General features: G+C 41.0%; 1 protein-coding gene across 1 annotated transcript in view; it reads left to right on the top strand.

The window, feature by feature from the left end:
• The window catches only part of LOC138527198 (uncharacterized), a 121449-nt gene that overhangs the window by 5062 nt on the left and 101721 nt on the right, over window positions 1–14666 (top strand). The window contains exon 2 of the mRNA XM_069638309.1: window positions 14282–14332. Coding sequence (XP_069494410.1) covers window positions 14282–14332 — 51 coding nt within the window. The remainder of the gene's footprint in view (window positions 1–14281; window positions 14333–14666) is intronic.

The following is a 14666-nucleotide window of genomic DNA, read 5'->3' on the forward strand; positions in this document are numbered from 1 at the left end:
TGTTTACAGGGCAAAGAAGAAGGAGCGACTGATTATTTTCATCAATTTGAAGAAGTATTTGCAGATTTTAGTGGTCAAGACTTGAGTACTGAACCCGAGAAGAGATTGTTTGTTGATAAGTTTGTGCGAGGGTTGTTATCGAAAATTCAAAGTTTAATAATGACATCTGAAAGTGCATGGCAAGCAAAAAGACAAAGTGAAGTATTACACATGGCCCAGTATTATGAAAATAGAGTAAATTCCGAGAAGGACAAAGAAATAAGGGACAAAGGGAATTTGAAAACAAGAGTATTGTTGCAGCAAGTAGCAAACAATAATAAAGGTGGCGGGAACGCACCATCCAGAGTCCAATTTTCACTAGCATCCAACATGCCAGGTGGTCCAATAGGGATTAATCAATGTGCCTATTGTAGACAAGAAGGCCATTGGCGAGCAGAGTGCCTGCATATACAGAATCAAAATGGACTTTCCCGAGAAGACAGAACAGAGGTCGCCCGGGAACACAAGGACAGAATAGAAACCAAAGAGCGCCACAATTTCAGAATAACCAGGGGAATCAGAATCAGAATCGGAATCAGAACCAGAACCAGAATCAGAACCAGAACTAACAGCGAAGCAGAACAAGTGATGGACATATTTTTGACAACCAGTCCAATGCATATTACTCTGGCGACTTCACATCTGACGATGTATTGTTCTACTAAGACAGCCCAAGATAGAGGTTGGAACCATTATCTATTCCCATAGACCAGAAAGGGCCCTACATAGAAATGAAGTTTGGGAATAGGGACCACATTTTTCTAGTGGACACAGATGCACAAAAATGTTCGATTGACCATCAGCGGGTTCCAGATATACCACTGTCAGGACATAAGAATGTCTCAGTAGGGTTCTCAGGTACACCAGTAATTAGTCCAGTGTCACAACCAGTACCTATCACACTAGGCCATTCACTGAATCTTGCCCATTTCTTTTGCCGAAAAATTGCGGTGAAAATTTGTTGGGATTAAATTTGTTGAAGAAATTGAATGCCGTTATTTATTGTTCTCCTGATGGAGTGTATTTGACAATATCGCCACAAAAGACTCCTGTATCGCAATTTTTATCTAAGCCATTACCGACTGAATTGAGTAAAGTACCGGCTTGTATATGGGCAGTGAATGACAATGATGTTGGTTGTTTGAAAGTAGAACCAGTGAAAATTGTTTTGAAAGAAGGAATTACATTGCCACGTATTCCGCAATATGACATTTCGACCGAAGGAGAGAAAACAGTGAAATGTATTGTGTCAGATTTGATTAAAAGAAACATAATTGAAGAAACTTCTGGTAGTACTTGCAATAGTCCGATTCTTCCGGTTTACAAGAAAGGAGGTAATGACATACCGTACCGTTTTATAATTGATTTGCGCGGAGTGAATAAAGTTGTTAATCCGCAATTTCCATTAGTCCGAGATGTGACTACAATTTTGACTATGATTCCAGCATCTGCATCGTATTTTAGTGTTGTAGATTTGAATAATGCATTTTTTAGTATTCCTGTACATTCAGATAGCAGATATTTATTTGCTTTTACTCTAGGAGGACGTTCATTCACACAAATTCCACAGGGCTACACTGAGAGTCTGAGTATTTACAGTAGTGCATTAAAGGAACAACTAGATAGGCTAGAACTACCAGCAGGTTGTGTTTTGTTACAATAACAAAAGTACAGTTGCACTATTGACACATTTAGCAGCACATGGACACAAAGCTTCACTAAAGAAATTCCAGTATTGTCGAAAGGAAGTGGCCTACTTGAGCAACCTCCTTTCGAAGGAGGTAAGAAGATTGACACCAGAGAGAATAGAAAGCATCTCTGATATGCCTATTCCAAAGACACAGAAAGAAGGCAGGGCTTTAATTGGCATGGCATCATATTGTAGGAAGTGGATCGCAAACTTCTCTATGATTGTGAAACCGATAGTGGCATTCACAAGGAAAGATGTTACCTTATGTTTGCCATGGAACATGGAATGTCAAGAAGCATTTAACCTGCTTTAAGCTGCATTATGTTCAGCTCCAGTTTTAGGCACGCCAAATTATGACAAGAATTTTAAGTTATTTGTGCATGATAATAATGGTTGTGTGTGCTTTGGCTGTTTTGACTCAGGAACAAGGAGGGAGAAATAGACCATGCAGCTATTTCTCTTCCACTTTGGATCCTGTTGCATGTGCTTTGCCGCGCTGCTCGCGAGCTGTTGCTGCAGCCGCTGCATCAGTAAAACAAACCGAGGGAATGGTTTTAGGTCACGCTTTAACTGTCTTGGTGCCCCATTCAGTGGACGTTCTTTTAAATAGAACGCAGCCGCAACACCTTACATCAGCCAGATTAACAAGGTATGAAATAGTTCTATTTGCACCACATATCCAAATTATGAGGTGTTGCACTTTAAATCCGGCCGAGTTAATGCCCCCTTCCAATGACAAAGGGGGTGAAAAGGAATTTCCCCATGATTGTTTAATGGTTACTGAACAAGAGACAAAAGGAAGAATTGATCTAACTGATATCGCACAGAAAGAGCCAGATGGAGAACTGTTTTGTGATGGTTCTTGTTTTAAATTACCTGATGGTACATCAACTGCTGCATATGCCATCACTACCCTGAAAAGTATTGTAGAAAAGAAATCCCATATAACTCAGCATAAGCTGCACAGATAATAGCGTTAACAAGAGCATGTGAAATTTCTGCAAACCTTAATGTAAACATAGACACTGACAGTCAGTATGCCTTTGCGGTGGTACACAATTTTGGTCGATTATGGGCTGAAAGGGGTTTCCTGACATCACATGGAACCAAAATCCAACATGGCACATTGATAGTGAGACTGCTGTCAGCAATTGCGCTTCCCAAACAATTAGCAATAATGAAATGTGAAGCACATAAAAAAGTAACATGTAACGTTGTAAAGGGAAACGCATTTGCAGACAGAATTGCGAAACAAACTGCCACTGATTAACACACAAAAATGTATGTTGAAAAAATGAAAGAAGTACCCTGCATGATAGAAAATGTGATTGCCACAGTTAAGGAAATGCAAGCAGAAGCTACTGCAGATGAAATAAAAACATGGTCTGAGGGTCCAGCAGAATTAGATTCTGAAGGTTGTTGGGTGGACAAACAGAAAAAAAGATGGATGTTGCCAAATGCCTATGTAATGGCAATGGTCACTATGGCCAAAAGTCCAACACACATATGTACTAAGAAAATTATTCAACATCTAGATTCTGTATGGCAGAATCCACACATTAGAAAAACTGCTGACAGATTGGTTCAGAATTGTATGACCTGTTTACAACATAACTTTGGAAAAGGAACAGCGATGATAGTAGGACGTTTTGGCCCCCACTCTATGCCGTTTGAAGTTATCCATTTTGATTTCATAGAAATGGAAAGGTGCCAAAACTATAAATATGTCCTTGTGGTGGTCTGCGCATTCAGCAAATGGGTAGAGGCTTATCCCCTGAAAGATAGTAGCTATGTCCACAGCTAAAGTCATGCTAAAAGAGTATTTTCCCCATTTTGGCCTACCACGTTTCATATGGTCAGATAACGGTCCGCACTTCATTGCAGCCGTGATATTACAAATTTGTGCAGGCCTCCAAATTGACAAACGATTCCATTCGGCCAGAGACCCGATGAGTGCCAGTTTGGTGGAACGTCAGAACGGTATCTTGAAAAACAAATTGAGTAAGATCTGTGAGGGGAGCAATTTGAAATGGCCCGATGCATTACTGCTAGCTTTGTTATGCATGAGAACATCTGTACGAGCAAGGACTGGACTCTCCCCTTATGAAATAGTTATGGGGAGACCAGCAAATGTTTGGAAAGCTCTGCAGCCGAAACGGCTGAGGGACATAGAATACCCATTGCTTATTAATTATTGCAAACAGTTGACTCAAAACTTGCATTTAATTCATCAGCAGGTGCAGGAGGCTCTTCCTGTCAGATATACCAGTCCAGGACATTGTCTGCAGCCTGGGGACTGGACATTGATTAAAGATTTTGAAAGTAAGTCTTCACTTGCACCGCAATGGAAGGGGCCCTACCAGGTCTTATTGGCCACGCAGACTGCAGTCTGAGTGGATGGGCGCAGGCACTGGATCCACGCAACGCACACGAAAAGAATTTTGCTTCCTTTGAAAGAGCTGCTTGATCCTGACGTCGAAAGAAATACAGCTGCACTTGGTCACAAAGATACCATCCTCAGTTCTCTGCCAGAAGTGCTTCCTAAGCCCACGAAAGGGCCTGGGGAGATTGCAACAAAGATCGAAAGGCCAAAGGTGCCTCAACTCTGTCCGACCGATGTCTTATCATCTTGCACTGCATCGCAGGATGGCGCTGATCCTGCATCTGGAAATGAGAGTGCATTGGACATTGATCATACTGTACCTGGAGCCATAAGGACCAATCTACGTTCACAAAATCAGAAGTGGTCTGCGCTTTGTTTCGTCTTTGTTCACAACATGGATGAAGTGGGAACGAAGGCCTAGGGAAAAGGAGCGTATGAGCTGTATCAAGCTGCATCAAATTGAAAGCTCTGAAACACAGTTTCCCGTTGCTACCACTGAAAAGTGAAGGACCAGTGCAACCTTGCGTGAACGAGCGGGGGCATATGTTACCAACACAATTGATGCTTGCTCCTGCCTTTTTTGAGCTCTGTGCAGATTGACAACAGCTTGCTGTCATTTGTTAAACAGACTAGCCTGAACTGGCCTGAAGACTTTGCTGCTACTTGATCGCTTTGATGTTAACGTGTGTTGCGGTGCAGAACTTTCCGAGACGAACATTGAAAACTTTTCCTGAGATAAACATTGCAAGACAATGGGCCACATTACATGGAACGCGGTAGGGGATTACCGGCACTGGTAAGGGCACCGGTGCCGGTAATCCCCTACCGCCTTACTACGAGGTCCCTTTGCGGGACCCGACCTCAACGGCTGGTTTTACCAGTCGTTAAGGAACGGGCCCGCAAAGGGACCTTGGAGGCAATTACGGTACTGCAATTTACGGTACCGTAATTGCCGCCTTCCCCATTCCCATTGAGCCCTATAGGGGCTCAAATGGGAATGGGGAAGTGCCATGGTGAATGGGGAATTACCGCCCCCACTCACCTTGGAATGTGGCGGTAATTCCTCCATTCACCATGGCGGTCTCGGTACGGTACCGGCGGCAACCATGGCGCTAATAGCGCCATGGTCGCCGCCTACTGTGTAATGACGCCCAATGTCTATATTCGCTCCTGCTCCCTCCTGCACCAATGCTGTTTATGATATAGAAATAGAGACTAAGCCTGTTCCTAGAAAAACTTGGTTCGAAAAGAATAATATGCTAATGATTATGATACCGCTTTGCATTTTGATTACACTGGTCCTAATATTTTGGTATCTGGAAACTGTGCATCCTTTGAACTCTCTTTTAACTGCTACCAATGCTCCTACTATTAGCAGCCCAGTACATGTGCTCTCTTATACTCTGCCCTCACAAGAAGTGAAACATAGAAAAGGTTATGACAATAATACATTGCTATTGATTATGAATATGACTCATGCTATCTTGAATAGGTCCAATTGTTGGGTCTGTTCCCATGTACCACAGCATGGTGAAATAGGAATGGGTTGGTATGTACATCCCTTGCCGCTTAATACTGCCTGTTATGCATCATTGAGAGAGTTATTTTATGGAAGGTGGAACAATAGTGTTACTGGTCAATTTGATGGAACAAACATAAATGAGTTTGAAAGAGTGGTATTGGAACCGGTGGGTTGTTCCATATTTTCAAGCGCAAGAAAAATAAACACGGTAACAACGAGTCCAGTAGATACACTCTATAGGCCTTACAAATCCCTAATTACTTTTAACATGGCTCCAGTAGGAAACAAAGATGCTGTGCCTCCCTCCTATACTACTAATCACTGTCCACGTTTTGTCCCATTTTACCTACGGAAAAAGGGTTCCTATCCAGTGGGAACGTTTACTAGATGCATGACTACTGCCATACTTGAGCAAGAAGAGAAACTATTATATATAGGAGGTTCTGTTTATTTTGTATGTGGAGATCAGGCATATCCATGGTTACCTAGAACTTGGGAAGGTACCAGTTATTTAGGTATACTTTTACCTGGTGTATTACTTTCCAAAACCTCTGAAATATCAAAACTATCCAGATACAGGCCACAATGAGATGATACTGCAGGACAGATTGCAGGGGATATAGCAAAGTCATTGATAGCATTTTGGGGACAAGCAATAAATTCATGGAATATAAGGAAACTGCCCAGGGTGTTAAAGAAGACGATAAATGGAACTACATATATACTCTATAATATGACACTAGAACAGAACGCAATCAGATTAATTGCACTTCAGAATAGAATGGTCCTTGATATCATTTTGGCTGATCGTGGAGGGGTATGCAAATGGTGGGTCAGCATGCTGTGTATTCGTAAGTGACTCCTCCCCCACGATATTTGAAGCAATCAAGAAATTGCATGTCATGAGTTCTGAAATTAATTTTCCTACAGGTGATTGGAATATGAATATAAGTTCCTGGTTTTGGGAACTGATTCGATCATGGGGATGGAAACTAATGAAATTTTGGTCATGATATTTGGAATTCTCATGTTCTGCTGTTGTTGCATACAATGAACAACAGCAAAGGGTAACAGGTGCACGCCTAGGTATATCAAAAATTAACTGCAAGTAGATAAGTTAGTGAGGTGCAGAGGAGAGTAACGCAACACTGGCACTGTGTTGCGGTGAACAAAGTACAAAAAAAAAGAAAGTGTCCACGGTCTGTGGATCACTCACGTCCCCTGCACACTTGGAAGATTGTACAATGACAAACAATTGGTAAATGAAGTTAGTAAATGGGTATTTTGTGCTTACAGGTTAAATAACACTTTATAGATAAACTGTTTGGGAACACTATTTTCAAATAGTCAGATGTAGTAATTATAGGTGAAACCAACGGATTATAGGGTGGACTCTTTACGCTGACCTGTTTTAAGTCAATTGAATTAGTCTTAAATTTGAGATTGGAACATTACTTTTAATACAATTCAACAGGGTGGAGCAAAAGAAACATTCCAATTGATGATACAGAGTTACAATATTATTTTCATATTGATAACATGCATTCAAAAGTAATTGTTAATAAAAAACTCAACGCGTTTCGGAAATAGAATTGCCTTCATCAGGAGTGGTTATTTGTAGATCTATTCAACACAATATTTTGATCCAGAATTCTGATATCTGCAGATTACAAAACAAATAATATTCTCTTAAATTACATTTCTGAAACTGATACATTTGCAGATCTTCAATTAGCTGAATCAGCTAAGGGTAATATTACCTGGCATAGGTGCCCCACTGAGATTCTGCCTGTGGATCACAATCCAGTTTCTTAAGAGAAGACACTACCTGTGAATATCCCAAAGGTTCATAAGTAACTAAACTCAAGGTTTTTCCAAAAAGTGAAAGAATTCACAAGAGGATTGAAAACATACCTCTGCATAAGACTTTAGTTCCTGTGTCTAGGGTGACGCGTCGCCTGTGGTTGCTCATAATTCTACAGACCAATTTCTAAGTGTCCTGTGATGGGGATCTTAGTTCATTGACTTAATAATGTAATGAAAGTGAGATATAACTCAGTACCAAGGGCTATGACCTTGCTGTACCAACGGTATACATTAACCTTGCACTTAAGCTTACCTCGCAGCAGGGAGCTTAAATCGTGTGTGTTGTAGGTCCCAGGGTCTTCTATGTATTGTCTTAGATTGTTGATCCGACTCTTCCTGAGCATACCCGAGGTGTCGTCCTTATAGGGAGTTTTTAATAATTGATTCTCAGTGTCTAGACAGAGAGAAAATAATGAAAATAGCTGTATTACTTCTATGCGGGAGATAAGTAGTTTAAAATGCCATAGTTTAAACTACACATATGCGTAGATAATATGGTGAAGTCAGAGAGGGTTAATTCAAAAGGCTGTCACACTGTGGACCTGAGAAAAATAGGGGGTGCCAATTTTGGAGTAACCTCAAAGGGGGATGTAATACATAGGGCCAATAGCTAGTGAAAAACGGTGCTCATTGGGTACGGCATATTAGTGTAAAAATTGATTATTCCGAGTTGGATGAATAAAGAGTGCAGAGTTGAAATGTCTCGGTAAGTGATAAAATATACTGCTATCCAATTGGGAATAGTACAAGCACCAGTAGTGATTGTTAGTTTGTGCTGTGTCCATTTCATAATGCAAGATAGAAAAGATGCATTAAATGCTATCACGTTATGGTGCCTGTCGAGCGTGGCGTATTCTATTGCCCATCACTGACATAAAAGCTAAGAGCGGAGTGAGTTATAAACTCGTGACCCCGTAAGGTATTTAATAAATTACAGTGCAGGTGTGCAAGGGACTTACTATTTTAGTCACGCTCGTCTGGTCCGTTATAGGTTCGGTGAAGCATCCGGAAGAGTGGGGATGCAATCCGAATGCCTCACGGTCGTTTATTGAGTGATGTTACGGGTACGTCTGCGTAATGACGTCAGATGTAAACATCTGACGTCATCATGCATTCGTCATACACTACCGAACATCTAGTTTGTGATAAAGTAGCTATGCGTTGTAAGGAAGCATGTCTCCCATTGACAGTGCTGCTAATTCATGTTGAAGAGCTGAAATAAAAATATGTAGGTAGAAAACTCGAATCCCACATGTTATAAGGGGTTGACTTAATGGTTTTAAGCTGCATAGATGTTACTGATGTTAAGGTCCCCAGTTGCTTGTGGAACAAAGATTACTCTGCCTGTGGGGCACCCATGCTTACAATCTTGCAATGTTGCATACAATGCCTGCCAATCCTCTGCTCCCAAATTACAAATGAGTGTGTTCATGCAATCAAAACGAAACCTCCTTGCATATTAAATAAAGGCGCAGAACACGAAAATGAAACAATCAAAGAATTTATGGCAATTAATATTTCTGATGATGATTCCAGTAGTATGGGTAGTTTGGAATTGGACACGTGGCCCGATGAAGACGCAATGTATGGATGATGCCCTTGGTTTATGGCCAAAAGGAGGGTTTGTTAGACCAGAAACTACCCTATAGTATGTAAAGTATGTTGGCCAGAAACAAATCACAACATGTGACAAACATCGCAATCGCAGAATTGTCAATGTAACCAGAGGGCTTCCATTTTGTGAAATGCCAGCCATTTGCTTTTTTCTTTTCTGTCAAAACGCTTTGCAAAATGTATTCTATGCTTCGAACTCACACACATACGAGGCCACGGCCTGAATGCTGAAATACTAACACAGACAGAAATGTCAAACTATGAAGACATACATTTTTCTTCTCTCTCACTAAGACCTTGAAGGCGAGCAGAAGCTGCTTCTAATCTAGGCATCTTCAGGCTTCATACTGTGCCTTTCATACATTGTTCCCAATTACCGCCATATGCAAGAAAAAGGACAAACTCTAGATGCAAGGAAAACCCATACACATTTCTAAAGGAAGACACTTTATATATTCAATTTCATGAGCAGGAAACAAGAACTGTCATTATATCATTAACATGCATGAACATACTGACAAAGAAGGAACACCTTTATCATGGGGTGCATGAGCAAAGCACACCTTGCATTATTATGAAACATTTAGAATAAACATATCTATTTCTTAGTTTAGAAGTATCCTGAATATTCAGCTGTAATGCAATCCCCATGAAAGCATTATGGATTATTTTTTCTTTTGGATTATGATATATTTCTCCCTTCTCTTGCTAATCTTTGGAGGGGTTGTTAGATTATGCCCCCCCCCGCACTAAAGGGACAAACCCTGCTTTAAAGTTTTGAAATTGGCTACTCCATTATCTTTCTGTACCTTACAAGGTTAAGGCAGTAATGCTTTCATGTGCAGTCTGACATTTGCCAATTAGCCTGTATGACGGGCCCTTAATAACTGTTCACCTATTTACACTCACCCCTGAAATTATTTCTGGACTCTCTGCTTTCTGCCCAGCTATGCACACCACATCCCTGCTGCAGTCTTCAGGAATCGTTCTTGTTACGTCACCATCCCCGAGTTCAGACACCGCCTGCACCGCTCTCTCTGTCAGCTTCCAAAAGATAGCGAGTTGTCACATCCACCAGCAGCCCAAGGACCCAGCCTTTCCCAACCTCCCAGTTTCAACCAGGAATAGCAAGAAAACCAAAGACTTTATAATCAGGAGTAGCAAATTTATCGAGCTAGTCCCAAAGTTTCTCACTCAATTTGATTGGAGGAAGTATAGCAAGTCTTCTCAAAAAGCCCAAATGTTTTCCACTCACTCCAGCAAAAAATCAAACAGCCAACTTAGCCCAAACCAAATTCATAATCCTTTTTCCCCCTCTTCTCCCTGTACCTTTTAAACCCTTTTCAACCAACACTGCCCCTTCAAATAGCACTGCATGTCTTCTTTCACATTGTCCCTGCTACTATGTGATGTCACCTGCCACCACCCTTGTAATGTTGCAGCCTTTAGTCTGGCAACCTCTGGAAAGCATTTCGTTCATCACCCCATCCTGCGGCCTGCAGAAATATGAAATCTTTTTACTTCCTTCTAGCCTTCCTGCATTTGCCTTTGTATGAACAATAAGCGTGCTCTGTTCAAGGACCAGCATATGTGTGCTCTGAATCTTTCCTCCCCTTTCAGCTTTTTAATTCTGCTTTATTTTCTGAACATAGCAATGTGTTCATGTACGTACGCCTACAGCTATGCCAGCACGTTTGTAGCCTAACAAATCTACCCACTTTATTTAGCACAATACTTAATGTTAGCATCAATGTACTAAACACAGAATATACTGCACACACTCTTCAGCTCATAACCTCTCCTACAGTACATCACACCAGCAAGTTAAATATATGTACACCAATTAATCTGCCAAATTAAGGTGCACAGTAAGAAAGGCAGCGGTGTCCTGCGGACAAACTAGTGCACATGCCTTATAAATGGTACAAAAAGATGATTACCTGCATTATATTTGGCATTCCGAAATACATGGACATTTATTGCACATTAGGAATCTAGTATTCCATATTTGTTTGCCACTGTAGCTCTTGGAATTATAGGCTTAATGATGCCCCAAATGATGCCCCAGTATAAAGACTTCTTTGTTGCACATGATCATAGAAGACATGCTAGCAAGGTACTTGGCATGCACAATCTCTTAGTTGAGGTATATGCAGCAACATTTAGATGTGTTGGGTCTCACCATTTGGTACAATACTCCAAGATGTATAAAACGTGTTTAGATCCCCTCTTACAAGAATGGATGGACATGGCTCAAATTGCCTGTTTCATGGAATGTATTCCATTCAAGAAGGTCTACGACCATGTTTCAGCTCACTCTCCTTTGAACAAGGGTATGATCATCAGCCCCAGACATGTATTTTGGCCTTGTTGGGCCTCATCAGTGAGGTTATGCTGAGCCGCTCTAACGCTGCATTACCCTTAGTAACTGAGGGTAAAACGCAATGTTTTACATAACTTACAAAGGATGCGGGAGCCACTCTATGGAGATCAAACATGGCTCAAATAGCATATTCTATGGAATATGGTCAACTCTGAAGGGTCCACAGCCATGCTTTACCTCACTGCACCCTTCATAGAGGAGAAATATCTTAAGTTATTAGGGTTAATTCAAGCAAGAGAACTCCTTGTTCACTGTGCCCTAGAGAAGCTCAGCTTTACCTCCCTAATATGACTCAAAAAGGTCCTGTCAGGAAAACTCAAATTTTAACCATGTTTTCCCCAATTGAACTCATGTATGATAGAATTCCACAACGTGTATTGAATATGAAGTGGGCAGAGAAGATAATGTCATATAAATGTGGACAACAATTATGAAGAAACCAATGAACACATGGGGTTAGTAAGAAACAGAAGACAGTGTATGACAAGAAAGCACACCTATGCACATCCAAGAAGCGAGATCAGGTACTTGTGCTGATTCTCATTAATGAAAAGAGGCTACTCACCAAGTGGTTTGGCTTAATATAGGGTGACAGAATGTGTTTCTGATCTAAATAATAAAATACACCAACAGGACTAGCAAATGCAAAGCAAGTTATATCACATAAGCAGGTAATATTCATGACAGCCTAGAGAAGCAGATGCACAGCCTATCACATATTGCACTGTCCAGGGCTAACACCAGGAATACTTACAGGTGTCTCAAATGGAAGGCGTTTCCTGAAATAAGTATCTGAGCGAAGCCGGAGGAAAAGATTTGGAGACATTCCTTCAAGATTATACTTGTTCTCTAAGTATCCTAGGGCAATCAATGTCATCAGCCGTCACCTCTAGGGAAAATGATCCCGCAATGAACAGGCAAAGTGCTAGTAGAGTGCAGAGCAATGATCCATGGCCAAGTTAGAAAGTTTGATAAAATGTGAATTTTAAAGACTATTTGTCTCCCATTCCTCCAGCCCCAAAGTGATACAGGAACTGAGGTGATTATAGAAAGGTATTACATCAGATTTTGACCATTACCATATGCCCTGCAGATGAACTAATTGAGTGGCAGAGGAAGTCTGAATCCATCCACACATTCAATATTTCCAGATGATATTGGCAGGTGCTGCAACATCCATAAGATGGATAAAAGCCTGATTTAACCAGCCGATTTGACCATTTAGCATCAGGTTATTGCCATCCAGTTTATGTGGGCAATCGGCAACATTCCAAATGCTAATAGTCCATCTCTAATATCAATTGTGGAGATTACACAGGTGCCCGATCGGGAAAGAACACTTGAAAAGTGCTCCCTGACCACAACCATGGTTATGCATTTAGGACTCCATAGGGAACGGCATCACGCAATGTTCAGGGCAACCAGAATATCAAACTGCCGGTAAAGAAGATTACTCAAGTGTAATGTTTGGTAATCATTGACTACCTCAGGAGGTTCATTCTCCTCTTTTCTGCCAGTCATCGCACATACATGTCCAAAAACAATCCAAAAACCTTGTAGCGAATTGGTAGGGCAAAGAAGGCTTTTCAAGTTCTAATGACAGCATTGTACAACACATCAACACTTGTCAGCCTGGCTTCAGTCAGACTGTCATCCTCCAGTTCAGCTGATATGACATGACAAAGAGCTGTTGTACAGCTATGCAGAGGGAGTGAGAACCCCTACACAAGCAGAGCAGACCTGAGTAGTGCTGAGAGAAGGAATGCAAACTGAAGGATAGCAGGCAGCTGCTTAGGCTGAGGGAAGATTCTGAATGAAATCCTGACGCCTTTCCCCAACTGGCAGATTGGAGAGAGGGACATGAAGAATGTAACTACCTGTAGCAGGACAGGAGTAGGTACCAGTAGCTGGACAACTGGAACTAGAGGGAGAAGATGCAATGGAAGCCCAGATAAGAAACAGAAACAGCTGAGCCTAAAGACCAATTGCAGGAGCCTAACATTATAAGACTGAGTTTAATGTTTGGACTTAGATAATTAATGTTTAGAGGACTTTCGAGAAAGACACATTGAACAGATCTGATGCATGCTCTAAATTAAAGCGCAAGATTCTAGGGGTATTGAAAAACCCAAATTGGAAAAATGCAGAGTACAATGCAAGTAGGAGTTAAAACGCTTGAGCCATCTTGAATAAGGTACATTTTAAGAATACATAGCTTGTAAAACTCTGATGTGTATCTCCTGTAGCATCTTGGTAAATGAGCATTGAATAAACATAGTGCATGTCACTCTTCGGAGTGAGAATTCCTAAAGCAGTGAGTGACGCCCGGAAGGAATATCATGTACGCTGGAATCTTAAGAAAGATTGCTTGAAAGACTACAATGTATGCTGGGTGTTATAACAGTTAATGCATAGTGGGATACTCATCATTGTTGACAGCTAGTCAAGAGCAGACCAGTGCCTGACTTGATAACAAATCAAATGATTGTCAAAATAAAGTTTTATTTAACCTTACATCCTTGGTCCAGTATTTCCTGTATTTATTTTGCTGAGTCTTTCAAAGCTGGAAGGATGTCCCTTGAGTAAGGAAGAAGAGCTGCACTAAGTGTGGTAGCGGTGGACATTTTGTACTGACAGGAGTTTGGGCCTTCATATTTGCTCAGATAGGTTTTTATGAATGTGGTATATGTTTTAGCGAGTTACTGACAATGCCACGTATCAAAGGTATTTTAAAGCGATTGTAACATGTCTGAATACTTTTTTATTTTATTCTCCATTCTGCAGGCAGTGAAAAGAAAAAGTGCCAAGGAGGCTGATTCGTTTGACGTTGGTGAGGTATGTTGTTCTCTCCATGGTGTCAAATACACTTTGAAAACATTCTCTAGTCAAAATGCAATTTCTCTGAGATTAATAACAATAATTGAGATGTGTTACTCCAACAATACTAGTTTATGTCTATTGTGGCAACTTATTTTGCGAAACACAATCCTCTTGTCTTTTGGATGACTTTATATGCTGGTACCATGTAAATGCTGTCTTGCCCATGTACAATACTGGTCACACTATGCACTATACACCTGTACAATGACTGGGGCATTTTAAATGAAGTAGACATGGCATGGGGGACACTGCCAACATTTGTACAAAGCTATGTGAAAGCTACAGTGAG

The sequence above is a fragment of the Ambystoma mexicanum genome, chromosome 14 (genome assembly GCF_040938575.1).
Source record: "Ambystoma mexicanum isolate Mex_15411 chromosome 14, UKY_AmexF1_1, whole genome shotgun sequence".
NCBI classification, from domain to species: Eukaryota; Metazoa; Chordata; class Amphibia; order Caudata; family Ambystomatidae; genus Ambystoma; species Ambystoma mexicanum.